Here is a 25,950-nt window from a genome sequence, read left to right as displayed (position 1 = left end):
TTCACTTTCACTTTTCCCTTTCATGCACTGGAGAAGGAAATGGCAACCCACTCCAGTATTCTTGCCTGGAGAATCCCAGGGACGGCGGAGCCTGGTGGGCTGCCGTCTATGGGGTCGCACAGAGTCGGACACGACTGAAGCGACTTAGCAGCAGCAATCTAAATATACAAATATTATCTAAATACTATTTAATATACTAATTATCTAAATATAGTAATAGGATTATCTAAATATACTAATAGATGTTTCTTTAAAAGAGGCACATAAAAAAGTTTAAATGCAGAGGTAAAGTCCCTAAATCTTTCAAAAATTTGAAGATTCTATTATAAAACAAGCAATTCTTTAATTCATCTATTTTAAAAAGAGGAGCTTCCAAATAGTGAAACTCCCACTTTTTTTTTCCACAACCTCTTTAGTATAGCCACAATGGATAAACAGATGATTTAAATGCCTTCTGAGCAGAATTACTAATGCTTATTAAAATTTTGGAACATACAAGTATAAATGCACAGAAAGGAAAGCGATAAAAATTTTGGTTGGTTATAAGGTAAAATCTATAATTTGTAGGGTGATAAAATTTCTAGATGGTACTTTAGATATTCTGTCATCTAAACTGTTAAGTTTCTGGGGACTTCTCTGGTGGTCCAGTGGTTAAGAATCCATCTGCCAATGCAGGGGATACAGGTTCAATCCCTGGTTCCACATGCTATGGCGTAACTGAGCCTGTGTGCAAGAACTACTGAAGCCCAAACACCCTACCGCCCATGCTCCACAACAAGAGAAACCATTGCAACAAGAAGCCTATTCACCACAACTAGAGAGTAGCCACCACTTGTTGGAACCAGAGAAAGCCAGCAAGCAGCAATGAAGAGCCCATGCACCACAATGAAGACCCAGCACAGCCAAAAGGAAATAAATAATAAATTAAAAAATAAGCTGTTAAGTTTCTCAATAGCCGGGACTATGTCTTGTTCATTATTGTATCTCCAGTTACTTAACATAGTTATGCACAAGGCAGGTATTCAATAATACATACATCTAAAATGAATGGATAATAGTAGAGTATAGGACTTACAATAATCTCACATTGTAGTAACGGCAGGTAATATTTACTGAACATTTCCTGTGACAGGCACTATTCAAGAGCTTTGAATGGTGTGAATCATTCAAATTCCCTTTGCTGTGTTTATCATCCCCATTTTAAAGATGAAGAAACTGATATATACAGAGATTAAGTAACTTGCTCAAAGTCTTTCCAGTAGGAAGTGATGGAGCCAAGATTCAAATCTAGGCGGTCAGTCTCCATAGCTCAGGCTCTTAAGTAAAACTCCACACCGCCTCTTCTGGTATGAGTTTGAGCAAGCTCTGGGAGGTAGTGAAGGACAGGGGAGCCTGGAGAGCTGCGGTCTATGGGGTTGCAAAGAGTCAGACACAACCTAGTGACTGATCAACAACAACACTGCCTCTTTTCTGGTGTGCCTTCATGCTTTATTGTTCTCTGATTACTTTTAGCTAATGAGGTTAAAGTAACACAAAGATGGCAGGGAACAAAGGAAAAAGAGACCAAATATAAAGATTTACAATGAGTTTTGCTTTGCTTTTATTTTATTGGTGAATAAAGAATCTATCTTGAAGTCTACATTGCTTGAGTCTAAGAGACATGACTCCTCTTCCTGCATTATTCAACATATTTTTGGTATGTTTAGAGCATTACTTATAAACTATCCTTAAGAGGCCTCGCTGACAATCCTGAAAGCTGACAGAGTGATGCAAACAGTATGGTGTCATGCCATATCCATATATCAATAATATACGATAAACAAATTTCAGTATTTATATTCTTTTTTAAAATTCTGTTTTATAATGCACTGTTTCTAAAGACAACCAGGACAAATGTTAATATGTAAAAATGGGACAGAAACATGAATGTGATGTGTTTTAAATTCTGTGAAAGAAGCTACATGGGGGATTAAAGAAACAGGGAGAAAAGCACTGGAAAGATTTTCTTACCAATCACCTCCCACCAATAAAATACTAAAATTTATTTTCCTCTCTGAAATTTAGAGAGCGCTTTTACATAAAATTTGTTCACTTGCCACTAACCCTGAAAATATCATTTCTACTTAGAGATACCATGTATATACTGGTTGGGTGAAGTTAGAGGAAGAAAATAAAGGCAAACTTAGAGAAAGAGGGCCAGATGGAGAATTGTATAACAGTATTCCAATGACAGTTCCACTCACTTAGAAAAAGTGTAGTGCAATTTCAATCTTTTGATTTCAGTGACCCTACTGTTTAATCTTGTCAGTATAATGATAATGATAAAGAAAATGGATAATTAAATAAATGGATCTGGTAAATGGAGTATTTACCATGAAGCTAGGGGACATTCTAGAAATCTTTCTAAACCAAGAATATAGAAGGGAAAATGTTATCATTAACACACACACACACACACACACACTACTTGTAACAGCTAAATGTAATTTATCTCATAAGGATAGATGATAATAACAAATAACCTCAACAAATACTACTTAAAATAAAGAACTAAAATGTTTAGGTTGGTAACTTTTTTATTTTTTAGTCAATCATGACATTTTTTGTCTTAAGCCTGAGAAAAACTCATCTACATAACCACATGGTTTTGTATTAGAAAATCTGCAGTTACATGAGTCAATCAAAATATTCTGGAATATAATAATTATATATAATTATAGCTATCTTCCAATCAGCTATAAGAATTTTAAGGTACTTGTTATTGTCTCTTACCCCTTCTTTCGGGTCTGTGTGGAGTCCTCCTCCTGCATGACCATGCCAACATGTCCTCTTTTCTATCAGTGGCCATGCCTGGAGAGCCTAGTTGAAGATAATACCAAGCCATCCATTAGCTATTAAAGAATCTCAGATCTTTAAAAATTTGACTTAGGCAGTCTAATCTGATGAATGTCCCCCCAACAAATTGAGAGGCATAGCTTTGAGCCTAGCATAGCTAAGTAAAATGCCTTCATAATAAGCTTACAGATACACTTACACAAAGAATATTGAGATATAACAAATTACTCATACAGAAGTTACTTTCTCTAAATAGTTTTTGAAATTAATATTTAAAAGATTTAACTTGTAATGTACTTCTATGTGATTTATACCAGCTTTCTTATTGTCATTTGCTACTAAGTACTGTGTAATCCTTAACTCTTATCACTGGCAAGTATATAATACAGTTAATTAACTGTATCCCACTTGCTTTCCATGTGTATAACACTTTTGCTTTATAATTCAATATAGTTGATTTTATATAACTCATTCTTATTATTCTGGCTTGCATATATATATATAGAGAGAGAGAGAGAGAAACAAAGTATCTTTAACTACGTCAGTCTATCTTATGTTACAGTAATTTGCATAAATCTTTTGTTTTTACTCCTACATGGTAAATTTCTTAGATTAGGGACAGTCTCTCATATCCTTGTATCTCCTATGGCCCATACCACCATGTCTTGCACATGGGCTTGTTGAATTAGTTTATAAAACAAAGCTATCTACAAATTTCTCAACTAGTCTTGAAAATATCCAAACATCTTGCCTTTTATAATTTTTTAAAAGGCCCTAGATTACTGATCAGTTTAAAAAAACAAAAATTAAATCATTTGGAAAATATATAATAGTTATAAATATAGTAAAGATTAAGCTTTTTAAAATTTTAGGCTTGCTAATTTGAAAGTTTCCTCAAAAAAATACTTAATAAAGTACATGGATATAATAATGCTTCTTCAGTAGCCATAATAATAATTAGTGAACAAGGGCACAGTTCTTTACAATCACAACTGTGTATCAATACTGAATCCTAAGAGTATCAGCTCAGGGCCAAGCTATGAAAGTGGAATTACAGAAATTAAAAGTACCTTCTTGTTCTCATCAGTTGAGACCCAAAAAGTAACTGCCATAAATGGGTCATTGATTTTTGGATCAACAATCATAAAGCATTTTTAAAGGAAAAACATCAAAAAGTAATATTTACTGTGATAATGTCATTTCGTGACATTTTTTTCCCTTTAAAAGACTAATAAGTTATATCAAGGAGTCTGGCAAATAACTCACAAGATAATGAAGTCATCAACAAAGCAAAATATTTTATATATTTATAAAATATAAATAAACAGTGGTGTCATAAACAATGAGAAGATGGAACACATTCTCCCTTAACTTAAAACTTTAACAATGGAAAACCTAATTCATTTCTACAGCTTCTGCATAAATTAGGACAATGCCTTGTATCTTAATGGGAAATAACTGTTAAACAGAAAGAAAAAATAAAGGAAGTACTACTCAGGAGCTAGACTGTCTTCTAATTTTCTAGTCTTTCTATCTTAAGAGATTTATTTGTCTCATTTTAAAGCACTGAGAATTTTTAAAGGTGTCTTTCACTTACATTAGCAATGAAAATCAACCCTCATTTAACATGTAAACTCAGCATTACCTACCCCACGGACTCTAATAAGCTCAGAGTCCCTTGATATCCTGCTATGTGAACATCTTCTAAGGTAAAAAGAAACTTTACTCACTTAAAAAATGTACAGCATTCCATACATCACATACAAATTACCAGGATAAATTTAAGCATCAACAAGCTGCCATTACATTAATAAAAATTTTCTAAAAGCGTTACTCTTGTTGGCATTGATCTCAAAAGATTCAAATATATTTCTCCAGGGGTAGAAAAATATCAAGATTTCTTTCTCCATTTCCAGTAGCAGAAATGTATCTTGTTATTCATCTTGCCAGTATTTAGGGGGAAAAAATAAAAAGGAAAATTATTTGAAAAATATGTAATATAAATTAAAAAATGCTCAAAGGGCTTACACATTTTTCCTAGCTATATGTAGAAGAAATGTCTGCTTCATCTTACCCTTGTAGCAACTAATAACTCTCTTGAATTGCCTTTTCCTAGTCTCTGCCATGTAGTACGTCTTAATAACTCTGAGATCTGCAGAAAAGAATAAAAAAGAGGTCAGAAATTTCAGAGTGCACAATTAATATTCAAATATTTCTTTTATAGTCCAGGTGCTGTGCTTAGTCGCTCAGTCATGTTCAACTCTTTACGACCCCAAGGACTGTAGCCTACCAGGCTCCTCTGTCTATGGGGATTACTGTTCATAAACATGCATAAAGTAAAACCATAGCCAACATGAGAAAGATGGTTATGCTTCTAACACATATCTAAAATGGCAAAAAGTATGTGGTCCAGATATAAAGTAAATTATATTACCCATTAAAAATATCAAATTGTACTTTCCATTTACCCTTTTTCTCCCTAGGTTTCTCTTTGTTTCTGAAAGCCTCTGAAGTCTTCAACCCCATTTTTTTTTCTTAAATGGTTTCTCTGTTCTTTTCAAACACTCCTCCCTTTACTGCACTTTATTATGTGCTCCTTCTTTAGTCTTAACTCTGAATGCTAAATTTAGATAATGGTCATAAGATCAGTTTTGTCAAGGTTTATAACCAGGTGATGGACTCTTGGGCCAATCTGTTGTGTTGATAATATTCCAAAAGTGGAGTTGAAAGAAAGCAGAAAAAAAAAATAGACATCTCTAAAATGGACATGCTGCTGCTGCTGCTAAGTCGCTTCAGTCGTGTCCGACTCTGTGCGACCCCATAGACAGCAGCCCACCAGGCTCCGCCGTCCCTGGGATTCTCCAGGCAAGAATACTGGAGTGGGTTGCCATTTCCTTCTCCAGTGCATGAAAGGGAAAAGTGAAAGTTAAGTCGCTCAGTCATGTCCGACTCCTAGCGACCCCATGGACTGCAGCCTACCAGGCTTCCCTGTCCGTGGGATTTTCCAGGCAAGAGTACTGGAGTGGGGTGCCATTGCCTTCTCCGTAAAATGGACATACATCCTTCTAAAATGCACCATCAATTTAGTGAAGAAAAATTTGCATTTTAGGTTAAGAATCTCCCAAAAAGCAGGTAGTATGTGGGCTTTCCCTAAGCTACAAATGAGTGGTAGAAATGATTAATGTTTTCATTTAAAAGTCAATGCTGTACACTGCAAAAGAGCAAAAATTAAATAAACCAAAAAAACCCTCCATACACACAAAAAAAAGCTAACCAAATTATTGAGAAAATTAACTCAGTTGTTTTCTAGAATGTAATCAGTGGGAGCAGTTTCTGTTTATGTATACTTGTAAATAGGGGCTTCCCAGGTGGTGCAGTGGTAAAGAATCTGCCTGCCAACGCTGGAGATGCAAGAGAAAAGGTTCAACCCCTGGGTCAGGAAGATCCCCTGGATGAGGGCATGGCTACCCGCTCCAGTATTCTTGCCTGGAAAATTCCACAGACAGAGCAGCCTGGCAGGCTACAGTCCAGGGGGTCGCAAAGAGTCAGACACAACTGAGTACATACTTGTAAATATATAGGGATTCCCTAAATTATAAAAATTTCAAAAATATTAATAGCTATTTGCACTGTCTTGCCAAGTCCAAGCTCCTGCAACATGCAATGTACCCTCAAATCTCTACAAGACTTCTATTGGCAATGATGCCTTTCTGGTGCTTATGTCAATTATTCTCCTTACAGTTTTTCACCATGCTAAGACCTCAAACAAGCTTTACTCCCTCATTTTCCTATTTTTCATAACCCCCCAGTTCAAGTAACTATAAGTCAAGTAAGATATCGCACATGTTTACACATGCATATACAATTTAATCTTCTTTGCCTTTCAAAATTTGCCCTGTTATCTCATGATGACTATCTATCTTCTTTATTCTCTCTCAAAACACTGCCTCTATATGGCCAATAGGTAAAAGATAAATGTTGGTGATACACTCAAATTAACAACAAAAACATACTTTCTAAAGTGACATTAGTCAAAATAAAGAAAATTTACCGTAAAATCTAAGTAAGCCCCTGAAAATACCCATAAAATCCCTTCAAATTTTCTAGCTATCTCTTTATCCTTCTCTAATCAAACCATATTTCCCTTATACATCAGGATTCAATGTAAATAATTTTTAAATGTTCATATTCACACAGAACTTCATACTAAGATAGCACTGTAAAATTATGAGCTATTTCAGGCATATAAAAAGCTCGGAAAATAATGAATACAATATGTATTCACTACCCCACCTAAGAAATAACAGATAAAAAGAAAGACCTTGACATGCTCCTCTACAATGTCATCTCTTTCCTGATCCCCAGAGAAAATCATTTAAAACATCTTTCATTGCAAAAGCAAAAACAACAGTCACATAATGTGTTAACTCCTTTTGAGGTCTAGTCCCATCACTATTTAAAATATTATTTCTACAAAAAAAAATGCTCTGATTTCTAAACAACAGACTTACAAACACTTCCGAAACACAACATATTTGTAAGTTAGGGATTACCTCTACTATTAAAACGCTGGAGAAAGGAGTTTATGGCAAAAAAAAATTAGTTAAAAATGGAGAAGGCGAGAGAGGGGACCTATGTATACCTACGGCTGATTCAGGTTGATGTTTGGCAGAAACCAATACAATTCTGTAAAACAATTATCCTTCAATTAAAAAATAAATAAATTTTTTAAAAAGTCAAAAAATGAAGTAGGGAAACAAGAGAAAACAAGATGATTAATTCTTTAAAACTTGATTAGAAAATTAGAGGGTTGAACTAGATGCTCTAAGGTCCCTGTTAACTCTCAAATTCTGTGATTTTTATGGAATAAAATGATAATGCTGCAGTTATTAACTGGATTTTAAAAAGCTTAACTGAATTATACTTATTTCTTCAACAAATCTAGCATGTGATTTTATTTATAACCCCACCCCTCAAAAGACACACGCAGAAATAAACCATATATTACTGAAAATAATAGACACGACCAATGTACACAGATACTATACAAATGCAGTATACTGGAAATAACAATCTGCCAGTCTGGGCAGACAGGTTAAAACACTGGAGAGTCATGTTTATTTTACCTAAAAAAGAAGAAATTCTGGCAGAGCCTAAAAGTCAAAGATTCTGTGGCATCCAAGCATAATAACGTATGCTCTCATTTTGATCAGCACTATTTGTCCACTAATTAATATAAATATTAATCTTCGATAGACAGTTGCATAGGCACAATATCTTACTATGTGTAGACATTCAATTATTACTTACAAAAATATTATCAACACTAAAACCATCAATCTAGCAGACAGAACTACCTCCATGTAATGAGACTAAGACTCAAGCAAGCAAACCTATTCCAATTACATTTTTCCTTTAAGATAAAAATTGCATTTTACTAAAAAAATAATCCTATTGGGCTTCCCTGGTGGCTCAGTGGTAAAGAATCCCCCTGCCAATGCAGGAGACAAAGGTTCAATCCCTGATCTGGGAAAATACCACAGCCGTGGAGCATCTAAGCCCATGCACCACAACTACTGAGCCTGTGCTCTAGAGCCTGGGAGCCACAACTACTGAGCCCATGCTCTAGAGGTCACCGTGCCACAACTACTGAAACCCACTTGCCCTAGAGACCAAGCTCTGCATGAGAAAAGCCGCTTCAATGAGAAGCTTGCGTACCACAACTAGAGAGTAGCCCCTGCTCACTGCAACTAGAGAAAAGCCAATGCAGCAATGGAGACCCATCACAGTGAAAAAATAAATTAATTAATTAAAATTTAAAAATAATCCTATTATATAATTCTTTAGTGATTATTAATTATGATTGTATCCTTTTTATTTATTTGCTGCACAGTCTTTAGTTGCAGTGAGTGGGGGTTACTCTCTAGTTGTGGTGTGCAGGCTTCTCATTGCAGTGGCTTTTTTTGTTGTGGAGCACGGGCTCTAGAGTGCTCAGGCTTCAGTAGTTGCAGCACATGGGCTCAGCAGTTGTGGCTCCTGAGTTCTAGAGCACAGGTTCAATAGTTGTGGTGCACACAGCATGTGCTATCTATCCAGATCAGGGATCATACCCATGTCTCCTGTATTGACAGGTGGATTCTTTACCAATGAGTCCCCAGGGAAGCCCAAATGTATCCTTTTTAGAATAGTTATTTTTCATAATACAAGTTATGTTCAGTGTTTATGACACTTGAAGAATTACCTAATAATAGGTTAAAGAGCAATGTATAAATTGTCAATTGGAAACAAAACTAAGTTTACAAGTATCCATCCATGATGCATGTATCACTTAACAATATCAAACAGTCATGCATGAATACTGTTATCATTTGATCATTAAAAAACATCAAACACTTAAAATTAAGCTCTCAATATATTTTAAAAAGAAACTATCATAATTTAAAATTACATTTATCTCACTTTAAAAGTTTAAAAGTCTGAGATAAATGCTATCTGAACTTGGTTTTCTTCCCAATTCTTCAAAACTAGCTGGGAGTGGCAGGGGGCAGGAGTGGATGAAGAAAAGGAGAGAAGTAAGTAGAGAGGTGGGTGGAGGACTTGAGGGGTAAGAATGGAAGAAGAAGAGGAAAGAAAATGTTAGACTGACTTTTTAGATTTTGTAATTGTATTTCTCAATTGTAAGTTGAAGGATAAAGAATTTCCTTCATTATGTTAGATATTCAATAAATGTGTGTTAAGTGAATGAATAAATGGAAACATAGCTCAAGGATTATGGGCAGCTCACATCACCTAAGTATTCATTCATTAAACTACAAAATCATCGAACTACATCGCTGCAAAATTTGATGACTCTAGAACAGGGGTTGTCAAATTGTTTTTTTTTTTCTCTCTAAAGAGCCAGAGAGCAAATATTTTGGGGTTTGCAGGCATATCACCTGTGTCACAACTACTCAACTCTGTTGCTGTAGCATAAAAACAGCCACAGATAACACAAATAAATGTGTGGCTATGTTCAAATAAAACTTTACTTATGGACACTGAAATGTGAATTTCAAATCATTGTTATCTGTCAAAAAAATTATTCTTCTTTTGATTGTTTTCCCAACCATTAACAAATGTTAAAAAAAAATTCTTAGCACAGAGGCCTTGCAAACATAGATGGCATACTGGACTTGGCCCAATGGCCATTAACTACTGATACCTGCTCTTGATGATTTCTAAAATTCCCTTCAGCTGCCTCCTGCTCTGGATGATTTCTAAAATCCCTGCAGCTTCTAAGGATTCTCATAATGACACAGCAAAACAAAACACTTCCACAAAAAAAATCACTATCACAAAAAATAAACTCATGAACAAAAATTATTCACAGAATTCCCCTTTTCCTTTTTATCTACCAACTTTTATGTCTCTGAAGGCATAACATCAGCAGCAGGCCTATATAGTAGTTTGCACAAAAACTGTTCATATGTTTGTTTAGGCAACTTCTGTGAACAAAGTTTAGACTTCATTCCCCATTCATATAAGAAATTCTTTGTCATCACATTTTTGTCATCATGAAACTTGTTAACTGTTTCATATGTTTCATCTAAGTGGTGGGAAATTCCATGCTGTTTGCTAATAAAGTAATAAAGAATTACAAGGCATCTGCCAAATTCAGGGCAATAAAAACTAATGACTCAATGTTAAAAGGTAAAAAAAAAACAAAAAAACAAAAAAAACACACAAAACTTCAGAACCAGTTCATTTTAAATGATGAAATTAGGGAGAAAATACATGAAGAGAACCTTATCATATTAAAAGTAATTCACTAAGAGCATATTTTAGAGACATTTAATTAGTGGATTATTTCACTGGGCTGACTTCCAAGAACTTTAGGAAACTGGTATAAATCTCTGTGCTTCTAAGATTCCTAGCCCTATTGTGTTTGTGCACAGAATGGAGACATTACTACACACAGTGCAGCTGGAATGCTGAGATAATATGAAAGAAGTTGAGAAAGTATAATTGGACCTATTTTTTGCTGCTTTACAGTTTCAACTTCCATTTTTTATATTTATTAATATGGACTTTGGAGAAAATTCTGAAGTACGTTTCTTAACTCTTAAGTTTCATTGCTGGACAATCTGAATCAGTAGCAAATCTGACACTTTCGTTTAGTAATATTTTTCTATAAATGCTCTCATTATGTTTGTTGCTTTTTACCGATTTATCAGATTACCACTGGTGAGCAAATCACCTGGGAAAATTACCCTAAATTCATACAAGATAGGGTTTTCATTTACTTGCGTCATTCTGCAAGGCTCACTTATGCAGGTCATATTCAAAATACTGTAGTTTTCTTTATATGCATTCCAACAAAATCTAGTAACAGGCAGTCCTTTGGTAGAAAAGACATAATCTTTGCTTATAACATAGGTAAAGATTTAAAATATTGATATAAACATAAAACCAACTCCAGAACTTATTAATGATACCCAAAAAGCTTCAGATGAGCACTAGATGAAAAAGGTATTTTAAGGAAGGTATTTGGTTTTGTGAATTTTAAACCCCTTTAGACTTATTCATATTAAATTTCTTTCTAGCATGCTAAAAGTTAAGTTCTACTATAGAGGTTGGTAAACATAGTTGGGGCTGATAGCAATCTGCCATTCCCTTCCACATGGGTGTCTCCTCTTTACTGTTTTGCTACCTCTTTTCTCTCTCTTATAATGTGCTAGTAGATTTTTCTTTCTCTTCTATCTGCCTATTTTTTTAAACTATTAGTCTAGTTCTTCTCGTAGCACTCAAACCTGAGAAGTTGCTAGCCTCTACTCCATTATCTCCTCATGGTCTTATTGAACAGAGACAGGAGAACACAACTGTAATATTTCTGATAACACAATTATTGTCCAAAACAACTGACTTAGTTTCACAAAAGAAAAAAAAGGAACCTTTTCAAAAGATACTGCACCCCTTCAAAAATATATACACAAAAATTTCTTAATTTTGCTGTCTTTCATTTCTCTCTTTGAGCCCTGAAAACTGTTGAGTTTTTTCTAAAACTATCCACTCTTCTTCTCAATTGCACTTTGAAAATTCACAAGGTGACCATAATTCATACAATGGCTAGAACACTTGTTTTCATATGATGTCAGGAAGAAAACTGACAGCTCTCTTACAAGCATTTTATGAGCTGTATATTTTTCCAAATGTTTTCAAGAGAAGCAACCTAGAGCCTTAAAGTCACTCTAAAACTGTTTCAAGAGTAAATAAACCTTGCTCTACATTGCCATATTAACGTTCTTAAATTGGATACACAGTTGCAAATACAAAAAGGTTTTTACCTTACACACTGTACACAACAAATTTAAATAAGTGTTCATTACGTTTTCAAAGTTTATAAGCTAAAGCTAACAGATGCGGGCATAAATATCACAGAAAGACCAATGCAAAGGTAGGACATATCTTGATCACCTTTCCACCATCATCCACCCAAAAATACCCTTAAATGTTAGTTCATTCCTTGAGATGCTTAGCCCAGAACAGAACAGCAGATTAGCTAAAGGCCAGAGTAGTTATGGAGAAGGCACTGGCAACCCACTCCAGTACTCTTGCCTGGAAAATCCCATGGATGGAAGGGGCCTGGTGGGCTGCAGTCCATGGGGTTGCTGGGAGTCAGACACGACTGAGAACTTCACTTTCACTTTTCACTTTCATGCACTGAAGAAAGAAATGGCAACCCACTCCAGTGTTCTTGCCTGGAGAATCCCAGGGATGGGGGCACCTGGTGGGTGGCCGTCTATGGGGTCGCACAGAGTCGGACACGACTGAAGTGACTTAGCAGCAGCAGCAGCAGCAGCAGTAGCAGAGTAGTTAGCATTTTATCACATTTTTGTATTTTAATTTGGATTTGTTTGCTGAGATACTTTTGCATTATGAAGCAACATGGATTAGAAGCAGCTATACTGTCTACAGCCATACCACCCTGACCGCACCTGATCTTGCTGATACTGGAAGCTAAGCAGGGTCTGCCTGGATAGTACTTGGAGGGGAAAAGCAGCTTTACTGTAACCATTTTTAATAAGAACCACGGCAGCTACCATTCACTAAACAATCATTATTTGGCTGGCCTTTTGCCTAATACTACATTATCTCATTTAATTCCCACTATAGTCCTACAGGGTATTTACTATTATTACTATTCCCATTATACAAACTAGATACTGAGGCTCTGAAAGACTACCATGCTCAAATTCATATAGCTAGTAAGTGGTGGAATGGAGATGGACAGTTCTAACATTATCAATACTAACAATATTAACATTGTCATTGGATCTAGTGAGTTTACTCTAAATCATCGAAAAAGCAAGAGAATTCCAGAAAAACATCTACTTTTGCTTTACTGACTACACCAAAGCCTTTGTGTGTGAATCACAACAAACTGTGGAAAATTATTAGAGAGATGGACATACCAGACCATCTTACCTGCCTCCTGAGAAATCTGTATGCGGGTCAAGAAGCAACAGTTAGAACTGGACATGGAACTATAGATTGGTTCCAAATTGGGAAAGGTGTATGTCAAGTTTGTATATTGTCACCCTGCTTATTTAACTTATATGAAGAGTATATCATGTGAAATGCCAGGCTGGATGAAGCAGAAGCTGGAATCAAGAGTGCTAGGAGAAATATCAATAACCTCAGATATGCTGATGACATCATCCTTATGGCAGAAAGTGAGGAAGAACTAAAGAGCCTCTTGATGAAAGTGAAAGAGGAGTGTGAAAAAGCTGGCTTAAAACTCAACATTCAAAAAACAAAGATCATGGCATCCAGTCCCATCACTTCATGGCAAATAGATGGGGAAACAATGGAAACAATGACAGACTTTATTTACTTGAGCTCCAAAATCACTGCAGATGGTGCTTGCAGCCATGAAATTAAAAGACCCTTACTCCTTGGAAGAAAAGTTGACCAACCTAGACAGCATATTAAAAAGCAGACATATTACTTTCCCAACAAAGGTCTGTTTAGTCAAAGCTGTGGTTTTTCCAGTAGTCATGTATGGATATGAAAGTTGGACTATAAAGAAAGCTGAGTGCTGAAGAACTGATGCTTTTGAACTGTGGTGTTGGAGAAGACTCTTGAGAGTCCCTTGGACTGCAAGGAGATCCAATCAGTCCATCCTAAAGGAAATCAATCCTGAATATTCATTGGAAGGACTGAGGCTGAAGCTGAAGCTCCAATACTTTGGCCCCTTGATGTAAAAAACTGACTCATTGGAAAAGCCCCTGAGGCTGGGAAAGACTGAAGGCGGGAAGAGAAGTGGACGACAGAGGATGAGATGGTTGGATAGCACCATCGACTCAATGGACATGAGTTTGGGTAAACTCTGGGAGTTGGTGATGGACAGGGAAGCCTGGCGTGCTGCAGTCCATGGGGTCCCAAAGAGTCAGACATGACTGAGCAATGAACTGAACTGAACTGAATTTACTCTTCCTGATTGATAACCCTGAAATGCCTAGGTTAATTTTTCTGTTGTTAACAAGGAAGACATTCCACTGTTTGTTTGCTTTTTTTCGGTCAATGCAACTGTGTGTTAAACATAAAGGGCAATATCATCAAAAGTGGCAGAATATGAAACTTCAAAAAAGTGTACCTCCACTAAAACAATGATTAAGCTGTCAAAAACTGACAAAAACAATTTTTCTAAAACTTCTGGAATCGACCAAAAAATGTAGAGCAACCTGGGAATTGCATAATGAGGAAAGAAATTGCTAAATTTCAACAGAGAGCATTATGACATTTGTGCATACCCACCTACCATATCCCATTCCCCAGATCAGAGGTAGCTATGGTGATGGACAGCATCTCTCATTCCTCAGATGGCTGGCTGCTACCAGAGGTGGAAATGTGAGGGTCCTTGCTCAAAGAATTGTAGCTGTGTTTTTTAAACTGTCTGGCAGCTTCCTGAACACCTTGCTCAGGGGCTTACCTTGTTGTGCATCCTTCAGAACTCTCTTTGGGTTGCAAGTGTTTAATGTTGTTTGTCGTAAAGTATATAAAGTACACACACTAGCTGCAGATGCCTGGAGCAAGAGATAATGGGGCAAGCAGGAGAAAGAATAAAAGTCTAGGAAGAGAGTCCAGGGCAGGAGGTACATGGGAAAATAAGGACCTCTTAAGAGTAGAAATGTTATATTTTTTAAAAAGTAATGAAAGATAAATAAAGGAACACAAAAGTATATTAGCATTATTTAATATGATGTGGATGGGGACTGTAGCCATGAAATTAAAAGATGCTTGCTCCTTGGAAGAAAAGCTATGATTAACCCAGACAACATATTAAACAGCAGAGACATTACTTCGCCAACAAAGGTCCATATAGTCAAAGCTATGGCTTTTCCAGTGGTCATGTATGGATGTTTGGTCATGTATGGAGCAAAAAGAAGGCTGATTGCTTCTCGGCCTTTTGGCTAAGATCAAGTATAGAAAGCTGACTGCTAAAGAATTGATGCTTTTGAACTGTGGTGCTGGAAAAGACTCCTGAGAGTCCTCTGGACTATGAGGAGATCAAACCAGTCAATCTTAAAGGAAATCAACCCTCAATGTTCATTGAAGGACTGATGTTGAAGCTGAAGCTCCAATACTTTGGCCACTTGATGCAAAAAGCTGACTCATGGGAAAAAACCCTGTTGCCGGGAAAGATTAAACACAGGAGGAGAAGGGGACGACAGAAGATGCAATGGTTGGATGGCATCATCGACTCAACGGAAATGAGTTTGAGCATCCTCCAGGAGATAGTGGAGGACAGGGAAGCCTGCAGTCCATGGGGTTGCAGAAAGTCAGACACAACTGAGTGACTGAACAACAACATTGACCAAAACACTTTCATGAGAATTCCATATTACAGTGAAGAAGCTGAAGTAACCCCCAACAAGGACAAAATCAAGAACAGCTGCAATGAAACAAAATGTCCAAATTCACTTTATCTACATGAGCCCCTCCCCCAACCCAGCAGAGCTCAGTGCCAAGACAGATTACTCAGACTTGCAACTTCTCCTTCAGGGGAAAAGAGGGAGTGTAACGTGTCATCCACATCTCAGAACTATAGAGTGCTGCCCAAGGTACTGGATTCTCTCTCAGCTTACTCAGAATGCTGATGGACCAGAATGGTTTAGATGCTTGCAGGCAGCTATGAACAAAGGAAAGCTGGCATGGATTTGTGTACTTGGAAGGAGGCACGCATCCTGAGGCCTCCCTTCTGACAGTGAAGGAAAGGAGTGCAAGAAACATGTGTTCAATACACAACTTTCAGAGCGCTGCCCAAGAGACTAGTTTCTATCTCTCTTCACTTGAAGCTCTGACAGGACCAGCATAGTTTGGATGCCTGGCGAATGCTGAGAATGATGGAAAGTGGCAAAGCAGTGTGCTGTGGGTGGCATACTCAGCTTGAATAGAAGGTTCACAACTCGAGGCTTCTATTTTTGAAGGGAGAGAAAGGAGTGGAGTTTGCATCCAATATTCTGATTTTTCAGGGGGCTGTCCTAGAGGCTGGTTTCTGTCTTAACCAACTCAGAGTGCAGATTAGACCTGGCATATAATAGATATCTGGTACAGCTAAAAACAAAAAAACTACCTTGATGATGTACAACTGTTTCAGAGAACCAGCAATACAGCATACAGACGCCAGAGCAAGCAAGAGATTATGAGGCTCTGAAAAGAGAAACCAACCAATCACTCTAATTGGAAATCTACAAACACAGGTTGCCAGAATTTTGAGCTGGGATGATTGGTGAAGGTCTTTCCCTGTCAGTGCCAGCACATAAAGACTAGATGACATGGCTATTTCTTCAAAGGTGCAGACATCAATACAAAGCTAAAAGGAACACAAAAAGATGGGAATAAGGTCCAATCAAAGGAACAAAATAAAGCTCCAGAAACTGATACTAATGAAATCAAGGTGTATGACTATCCTGACAAAAAGTTCAAGATAACTGTCATAAAAATGTTCAATGAGGTTGGGAAAATTATGGATGAATGAGACTATCAAGAGAGAGAAAATATAAAAAAGAAAACAAATTTGGAGATATTTAATACAAAAACTGAACTAAAAAATTCAATGCCTGGGTTCAATAATATACGCAATATGCAATATATATGATCAGATTTGACCATATAGAAGAATCAGCCAATAAGAAGAAAGGTCATTTGAAATTATCCAGTCAGAGTAAAAATCAAAAAGAATGAAAAAGAACACAGAAAGATTAAGGAACTTAAATTACAACATAAAATGAATCACCCTTCATGTTATGGGAATCTCATAACTAGAAGAGAGAGAGAAAGATACATAAAGGGATTGTTTAAAGGATAAGAGCTGAAAATTTCCCAAATATGGAAAGGGAAATGGACAACCAGATTCAAGAAGCCTAAAAAGGACCACTAAAGATGAATCCAAAGAAGAATCCAAAGAAGTTCACACCAAGACATTATAATCAAACTATCAAAAGTCAAGGACCAAGAGAATTTTTTTCCAAAGTGAGAATTTTAAACACAGAAAGATTATGACTCATCACATAAAAGGGAGCCCCAACAGGACATATAGCAGACTTCTCATCAGAAACTTCACAGACCAGAAGGGAGTGGAATGATGTATTCAAATTGATGAAAAGAAAAAAAAATGCCTACCAATAATACTATATCCAGTAAAACTCTACTTCAAAAAATGAGAGATAAAGACTTACAGATAAACAAAAACTGAGGGTGTTTGTCAATGCTAGACCTGATATAAGTTATCATAAAGGGGGTTCTTCAAGTTGAAACAAAAGGACACTAAACAACAACACAAAAACATGTGAAACTATGAAGGCAGCTGGGAAAAGTAAAGACATAGACAAAGAAATGCTGCAACAATGTAAAAGTGGTACAAAGATCACTTTTTCTAGTACTTGAGTTAAAAAACCATAAACAATAACTATAAAAAGATATAATTCTGATATCAAAAATATAAGGTGTGTGTGTGGAAGATGGTAAAACTAGTTTTTATAAGTGATCAACGTGAAGTTAAGCATAAAATATAGTATGTTTAATGAAAGTTCATGATAGCCACAAAGAAAATGCCTATAGAATATACATAAAAGAAAACAAGAATCAAAAAATATTACTACAAAAAACAAAGCAACCAACCAAACACAAAGGAAACAAGGAAAGTGGGACAAACGAGCTATAAGACAGAACACAATTAACAAAAATGGCAATGGTTAAGTTCTTATCTATCAGTAACTACTTTAAACTTTAATGGATACATTCTCCAACTAAAAGACACAGAATGGCTAAATGGATTAAAAAATCAGTATCTAACCATATGCTGTCTTACTAGAAACTCACTTTAGACTTAAAGACACATTTAGGCTAAAAGTGAAAGGACAGAAAAAAATATTCCATGAAAATGGTAACTGTATCAGACCAAATAAATTTTTACCCAAAAACTGTCATGGGAGGAAAAGCAGGACATAATATAATAATAATGAAAGTTTCAATTCACCAGGAACATGTAAGTTATAAATATATATATACCGAACATTAGAGCACCTAAATACATAAAGCAAACTTTCACAGAAACAAAGGGAGAAATACATAGTAACATATTAACAGTAGATTTTAATATCACACTTTCAATAACTGATAAACATACGTATATTCAACATGAAATGAAGGAATGTGAACACTACCACAGACCAGATGGACCTAACTGACAAATGAAAATGTTCCACCTAACAGTACCAGAATAGACATTCTTCTCAACTGCACAAAGAACATTCTCAAGAATAACCACATATTAGGTCAAAAAACAGATGTTAACAAATGTAAGAAGATTAAAATCATACAAAGTATCTTCTCTGTTCTAAATAAACTGAAATTAGAAATTAATAGGAGAAGGAAAATACAAATAGAAACCACAGTAAAATATCACTTTATACCTGTTAGGAATGGTCATTATGGAAAAACAAAACAAAACAAAAAAAACAAGTGGAGAAACTGGAACTCTGTGGACTTTTGGTAGGAATGTAAAATGGTGCAGCTGCTACAGAATGCTATATGGAGGATTCTCAAAAAGTTCAAAAGTAAACCACCATATGATCCACCAATCCCAGATCTGAGTATTTATCCATAAGAATTGAAATCAGGTGCTTGAAGTTATATTTACATGCCCATATTCACTTCAGCATTTTCAGTACAGCCAAAATTCTGGAAGCAACCTAAATATTCATAGATAGATAACTAGATAAAGAAAATATGATATATCCAAACTGTAATATTTTTCATCCTTAAAAAAGAAATTTGGAATTCCCTGGCAGTCCATTCATTAGGAATCCATGTTTTCACTGCCTCGTGCCTGGGTTCAATCCACAGTTGGGGTACTAAGATCACAGAAGCCATGTAGCATGGCCAAAAAAAAAGGGAAAGGAAATCTTGTCATATGTGGTGACATGAATGAACCTGGAAGATATCATGCTAAGTAAAATAAGCCAGTCACAGAATGACTAATACTGCATAATGCTCCTTATATGAGGTATCTAAAGTAGTCAAACTCACAAAAGCAGAAAGTAATGTGGTTACCATGGACAGGGAGAAGTAGGACATGGAAAGTTGATGCTCAATACACATAGAGTTTCAGTTATGCAAAATGAAAAAAGTCCTAGAGATTTCTCATAAAACAGTGTGATTAAAATTAACAGTACTGTACTAAACACTTAAAAAAAATTTAAGAGGGTAGATTTCAGTCTATATGTCTTTTTTTTTAAAATCACAATAGAGGAAAAATAGTTTAAAAACTTATGGAGGAGACAACAAGGTAGTAGAATCATAATATTTTCATCTTGAATTCTCATATTACAAACAGATAACTATACAAAACAAAGAACAGAACTTATGAACAAAATACACAACAAAACTAGGACACAGTAAAGTCCCCTTGCACCTCATAACCACAAGCAGTCAGAAAGAAAAACACCAATACAATATACTAACGCATATATATGGAATTTAGAAAGATGGTAATGATAACCCTATATGCGAGACAGCAAAAGAGACACAGATGTATACAACAATCATTTGGACTCTATGGGAGAAGGCGAGGGTGGGATGATCTGAGAGAATAGCATTGAAACATGTATATTATCATATGTGAAATAGAGCATCAGTCCAGGTTCAATGTGTGAGATAGGGTGCTCAGGACTGGTGCACTGGGATTACCCAGAGAGATGGGATGGGGAGGGAGGTGAGAGGGGGGTTCAGGATGGGGAACACATGTGCACCCATGGCTGATTCATGTCAATGTATGGCAAAAACCACTACAATACTATAAAGTAATTAGCCTCCAATTAAAATAAATAAATTTTAAAAAATAAATAAAATCTCAGCCAAAGTAATTTCATATGAAAATCAACAGGTAGGCGGAGCCAAGATGTCAGTGAGGGAAGACATGGAATCTGTGTCTCCCCACACCTAGAATACCTAACAAGCGCCAGTGGGGAACTTACTGCAGACAAGTGGACCAGAAGAGACCCGGAGAGAACAGGTACCAGGTAGGAGGAAGTGGAGAAGCTCGAGGCCTGGGGACCAGCGATTGAGGGGCTGCTGGAGGGGGGGGAGCAGTTTTGGTGCTGAAAGAAATTTGGGTGCCTGGGGTAGTTTGGGCACCTTTGGGCCCTGGGAGCAGGCTGTCTGCTCACCTGGGAAGGGTTGTATCCTTGGAGGTTGGAAGATCTACTGGGAAAAGCCCAAGGGGTTCCCCCTTTCACTTTTCAGGAATGAGAGGCTGCTGGGGAAGGAGAGTAGTTCTGATGCCATAAGTGGTTTGGGTGCCAGGGGCAGTTTGGCCACCTTTGGACACTAGGAGCAGTGTGCCTGCTTGCCTGGGAGGGGTTGGGATCCTTGGGGATTGGAGGATCCACTGGGGAAAGCCCCTGGGTTCCCCTTTAACTTTGCTGTGACTGAGGGGCTGCTTGGGAAGAGGGGGAAGTTCTGGCACCAGCAGCAGTTTGGAAGCTTCTAGGTACTGAGAGAGATGTATCTGCTCCACTGGGAGGGGAGAGATCTCTGAGGGGATAGAAAGATCCACTGGGCAAGCCCGTGGGGTTCCCCTTTCATTTGGCCCTGGGATGCATTCTGGAGCCCAGGGGCTTGAACATCTGCCCTCCAGGGCCCTCTCTATTTACCTGCAGAGCCCTTTACCCTCTGGGGCATACTACACTCTTCAGGGACCTCTCCACCTGGGTGGGCCCAGTGGATGTAAGAGGGAGGGGGGAGGCTCCTGCAAGGAGAGAAAAATGCCTGCTGGCTTGGGAAGTCACCTGCAGGGTCGCAGGAACAGGGAACAGCCTAGTGTCACTAACCCAACTCAGCCCTGGGGAGCCTCCCTAAGGCCCCCAGGCTGAGCCCTCTGCCCTTCTGGACCACCTCCACCCTTTGGGGCCACCTCCCCCCTCCAGGGCCCTCCTCCAGGCCCAGTCCTTTGCCATTTGGGAGCCCCGGCCCCAGGGTCTGCCTCTATTCTCTGGTTTCCTCCCGCCTCCTATGTCCCCATCCTCTTCAGGTCCCTTCACCCTTCCAGAGGCCCTGTCTGCCTGCTGGACTGGCCCTCCACCATCCGGGACTCCCCTCTACACATTGAAAAGCAAAAAATAACATACAAAGGAGTCCTCAAAAGGCCAACAGCTGATTTTTCAGTAGAACCTTTGCAGGCCAGAAGGCAGTGGCAGGATATATTTAAAGTGATGAAAGAGAAAACCTACAGCCAAGGTTGCTCTACCCAGCAAGGACCTTATGCAGATGTGAAGGTGAAATAAAAAGCTTTATAGAATAACAAAATTTAAAAGAATTCATCACAAAAAAAGAAAAAGAATTCAGCACCACCAAAATCAGTCTTAAAACAATTGCTAAAGGAAATTCTCTAGTAGGAAACACAAGAGAAGAAACAGATCCACAAAACCCTAAACGATTAAGAAAAATGGCAACAGGAACACACATATCGATAATAACATTAAATGTAAATAAATAAATGCTCCAACCAAAAGACACTGACTGGTTGAATGTATACAAAAACAAGATCTGTGCACATGCTGCCTCCAAGAGACCCACTTCAGACGTAAAGACACATACAGACTGAAAGTTAGTGGATGGAAAAAGATATTCCATGCAAATGGGAATCAAAAGAAGGTGGGAACAGCAATACTTATATCAGAAAACATAGATTTTACAATAAAAACTATTACAAGAGATAAGGAAGGACATTACACAATGATCAAGGCATCAAACCAAGAAGACAAAGCAATTATAAATATTTATGCACCCAACATAGTAATATTCAATACATAAGAAAAACACTAACAGACATTGAAGGGGAAATCGACAGTAACAATTGTAGGGGACTTCACCACCTCAAACCAATGGCCAGATCATCAAAACAGAAAATTAATAAGGAAACACAAGCACTAAATGACACATTAGACCAGATGAACCCAACTGGTATATTAAGACATTCCATCCAAATGAAGAAGAATACACTTTCTTCTCAAGTGCACGTGGAAGTTTCTCCAGGATAGATCACATCTTAGGTCACAAATCAAGCCTTAGTAAATTTAAGAAAACTGAAATCGTATCAAGTATCTTTTCTGAACACAATGATATGAGGCAAAATATCAATTACATGGAAAAAATTGCAAAAAAAACCACATGGAAATTAAACAACACACTTCTAAATAACAAGAGGTCACTGATGGAATCAAAAATACCTAAAAACAAATGAGAGTGAAAACACGATGACCCAAAACTATAGGATACAGCAAAAGCAGTTCTAAGAGGAAGTTTAGCAATACAATCCTACCTCAGTAAACCAGACAAACATCAAATAAAGAATCTGTCTTTACACTAAAGCAACTAGAAAAAGAAAAACAACAACAAAAAACCCCTCCAAAATTAGTGAAAGGAAAGAAACTGTTAAGACTAGAGCAGAAATAAATGAAAAAGAAATTAAGAAATTGACAAACCACACCCAGACTCGTCAAGAAAATAAGGGAGAGGACTCAAATCAAAAAAATTATAAATGAAAAAGGAGAAGTAACAACAGACAATGTAGATACAAAGGATCATGAGAGACTACTGTGAGCAACTATACTCCAACAAAATGGACAAACTGGAAGAAATGCACAAGTCCCTAGAAAAGTACAACCTCCCAAAACTGAAACAGGAAAAAAACAGAAATCATGAATGGACCAATGACAAGCAATAGACCAATGACAATCGAAACTGTAATCAAAAATCTTCCAATAAAAAAAAAAGCCCAGGGCCTGATGGTTTTACAGGTGAATTTTACAAAAAGTATAAAGAACTAAAACTTATCCTGCTCAAATTCTTCCAGAAAATTAAACAGGAAGAAAAATTCCCACTCATCCTAGGAGGGCATCATCACTCTGATACCAAAACCAGACAAAGATACCATCAAAAAAAATTATCACTGATTAACATAGCTGCAAAAATCCTCAAGATATTTGAGCAAACAGAAGCCAACAGCTCATTAAGATGATCATACACCATGCGCAAGTGGGATTTTCTCAAGGATGCAAAGATTTGTCAATATCCACAAATCAATCAATGTGATACACCATAGCAACAGATTGAAAGATAAAAACCAATTGGTCATCTCAACAGATGCAGAGAAGGCTTTCTACAAAACTCAACACTCATTTATGATAAAAATGCTCCAGAAAGTAGCCCTAGAAGGAACTTACCTCAATATAATAAAGGCCATATACAACAAACCCACAGCAAACATCATTCTCAATGGTGAAAAACTGAAAGCATTTCCTCTAAGATTAGGAACAAGACAATGGTGTCCACTCTCGCCACTATTATTTAGCATGGTTTTGGAAGTCCTAACCATGGCAATCAGAGAAAAAAAAAAAGAAATAAAAGGAATCCAGATTGGAAAATTAGTAAAACTCAGTCACTGTTTGCAGATGACATGAAAACCATAAACAATCCACCAGAAAATTACTAGAGTTAATGAATGTACTAAACCTACAGGATATAAAATTAATACACAGAAATCCGTTGCATTTCTATACAAAAACATATAAAGATCACAAAGAAAAGTTAAGGAAACAATCCCATTCACCACTGCAACAAAAAGAATAAAATACCTAGGAATAAACCTACCTAAAGAGACAAAAGACCAGTATATAGAAAACTATAGAACAGTGATGAAAAAAATCAAAGATGAAACAAACAGATGGAGAGACATACCTTGTTTCTGGACTGGAAAAATCAATATAGTGAAAATGACTATACTACCCAAAACAATGTACAGATTCAATGCAATCCTTATCAAACTATCAATGGTATTTTACACAAAAGTAGAACAAAGAATTTCACAATTTGTATCGAAACAAAAAAAGACCATGAATAGCCAAAGTAATCTTGAGAAAAAAGAATGGAATTGGAAGAATAAACCTTCCTGACTTCAATTCAGTTCAGTCGCTCAGTCGAGTCTCACTCTTTGCGACCCCATGGACTGCAGCACGCCAGGCTTCCCTGTCCATCACCAACTCCCGGAGCTTACTCAAAGTCATGTCCACTGAGTCGGTGATACCATCCAACCACCTCCTCCTCTGTTGTCCCCTTCTCTTGCCTTCAACTGTTCCCAGCAATAGTGTCTTTTCCAATAAGTCAGTTCTTCGCACCAGGTGGCCAAATTATTGGAGTTTCAGCTTCAGCCTCAGTCCTTCCAATGAATATTCAGGACTGATTTCCTTTAGAATTAACTGATTTGATCTTCTTGCAGTCCAAGCGATTCTCAAGAGTCTTCACCATCACCACAGATCAAAATCATCAATTCTTCGATGCTCAGTTTGCTTTATACTCCAACTCTCACATCCATACATGACTACAGGAAAAACCATAGCTTTGACTAGACAGACCTTTGTCGGCAAAGTAGTGTCTCTACTTTTTAATATGCTGTCTAGGTTGGTCATAACTTTTCTGCCAAGGAGCAAGCGTCTTTTAATTTCATGGCTGCAATCACCATCAGCAGTGATTTTGGAGCCCAAGTAAATAAAGTCTGTCATTGTTTCCATTGTTTCCCCATCTATTTCCCATGAAGTGATGGGACCAGATGCCATGATCTTAGTTTTCTGAATGTTGAACTTTAAGCCAACCTTTTCACTCTCCTCTTTCACTTTCATCAAGAAGCTCTTTAGTTCTTCTTTGCTTTCTGCCATAAGGGTGGTGTCATCTGCATATCTGAGGTTATTGATATTTCTCCCAGCAATCTTGATTTCAGCTTGTGCTTCGTACAGCCCAGCATTTCTCATGATGTACTCTGCATATAAGTTAAATAAGCAGGGTGACAATATACAGCCTTGACATACTCCTTTTCCTATTTGGAACCAGTCTCTTGTTCCATGTCCAGTTCTAACTGTTGCTTCCTGACCTGCATACAGGTTTCTCAAGAGACAGGTCAGATGGTCTGGTATTCCCATCTCTTTCAGAATTTTCCACAGTTTATTGTGATCCACACAGTCAAAGGCTTTGGCATAGTCAATAAAGCAGAAATAGATGTTTTTCTGGAACTCTCTTGCTTTTTCGATAATCCAACGGATGTTAGCAATTTGATCTCTGGTTCCTCTGCCTTTTCTAAAACCAGCTTGAACATCTGGAAGTTCACGGTTCACATATTGCTGAAGCCTGGCTTGCAGAATTTTGAGCATTACTTTACTAGCGTGTGAGATGAGTGCAATTGTGTGGTAGTTTTGAGTATTCTTTGGCATTGCCTTTCTTTGGTATTGGGATGAAAACTGACCTTTTCCAGTCCTGTGGCCGCTGCTGAGGTTTCCAGATTTGCGGGCATATTGAGTGCAGCACTTTCACAGCATCATCTTTCAGGATTTGAAATAGTTCAACTGGAATTCCATCACCTCCACTAGCTTTGTTTGTTGTGATGTTTTCTAAGGCCCACTGGCCTTCACATTCCAGGATGTGTGGCTCTAGGTGAGTGATCACATCATTGTGATTATCTGGGTCATGAAGATCTTTTTTGTGTAGTTCTTCTGTGTATTCTTGCCACCTCTTCTTAATATC

The 25,950-nt window shown here is 37.2% G+C and overlaps 1 protein-coding gene across 3 annotated transcripts in view; it reads right to left on the bottom strand.

Moving 5' to 3' along the window:
* ABCB7 (ATP binding cassette subfamily B member 7) overlaps positions 1 to 25,950 on the bottom strand; it is a 121,921-nt gene that overhangs the window by 51,719 nt on the left and 44,252 nt on the right. For 2 of the 3 annotated variants that reach the window (XM_081567898.1, XM_081567900.1), the window contains exons 2-3: positions 4,910 to 4,987; positions 2,773 to 2,859 (exon numbers count right to left, since the gene is read on the bottom strand). In XM_081567898.1, the coding sequence (XP_081424024.1) occupies positions 2,773 to 2,859; positions 4,910 to 4,987 (165 nt within the window). The remainder of the gene's footprint in view (positions 1 to 2,772; positions 2,860 to 4,909; positions 4,988 to 25,950) is intronic. The other variant, XM_081567899.1, reaches the window with a different exon arrangement.

Source organism: Giraffa tippelskirchi, chromosome X (assembly GCF_054371585.1).
Source record: "Giraffa tippelskirchi isolate mGirTip1 chromosome X, T2T-mGirTip1v1.2.pri, whole genome shotgun sequence".
Taxonomy (NCBI): domain Eukaryota; kingdom Metazoa; phylum Chordata; class Mammalia; order Artiodactyla; family Giraffidae; genus Giraffa; species Giraffa tippelskirchi.
Note: the sequence above shows the minus strand (reverse complement) of the source record. Positions and strands in the feature narration are given on the sequence as shown.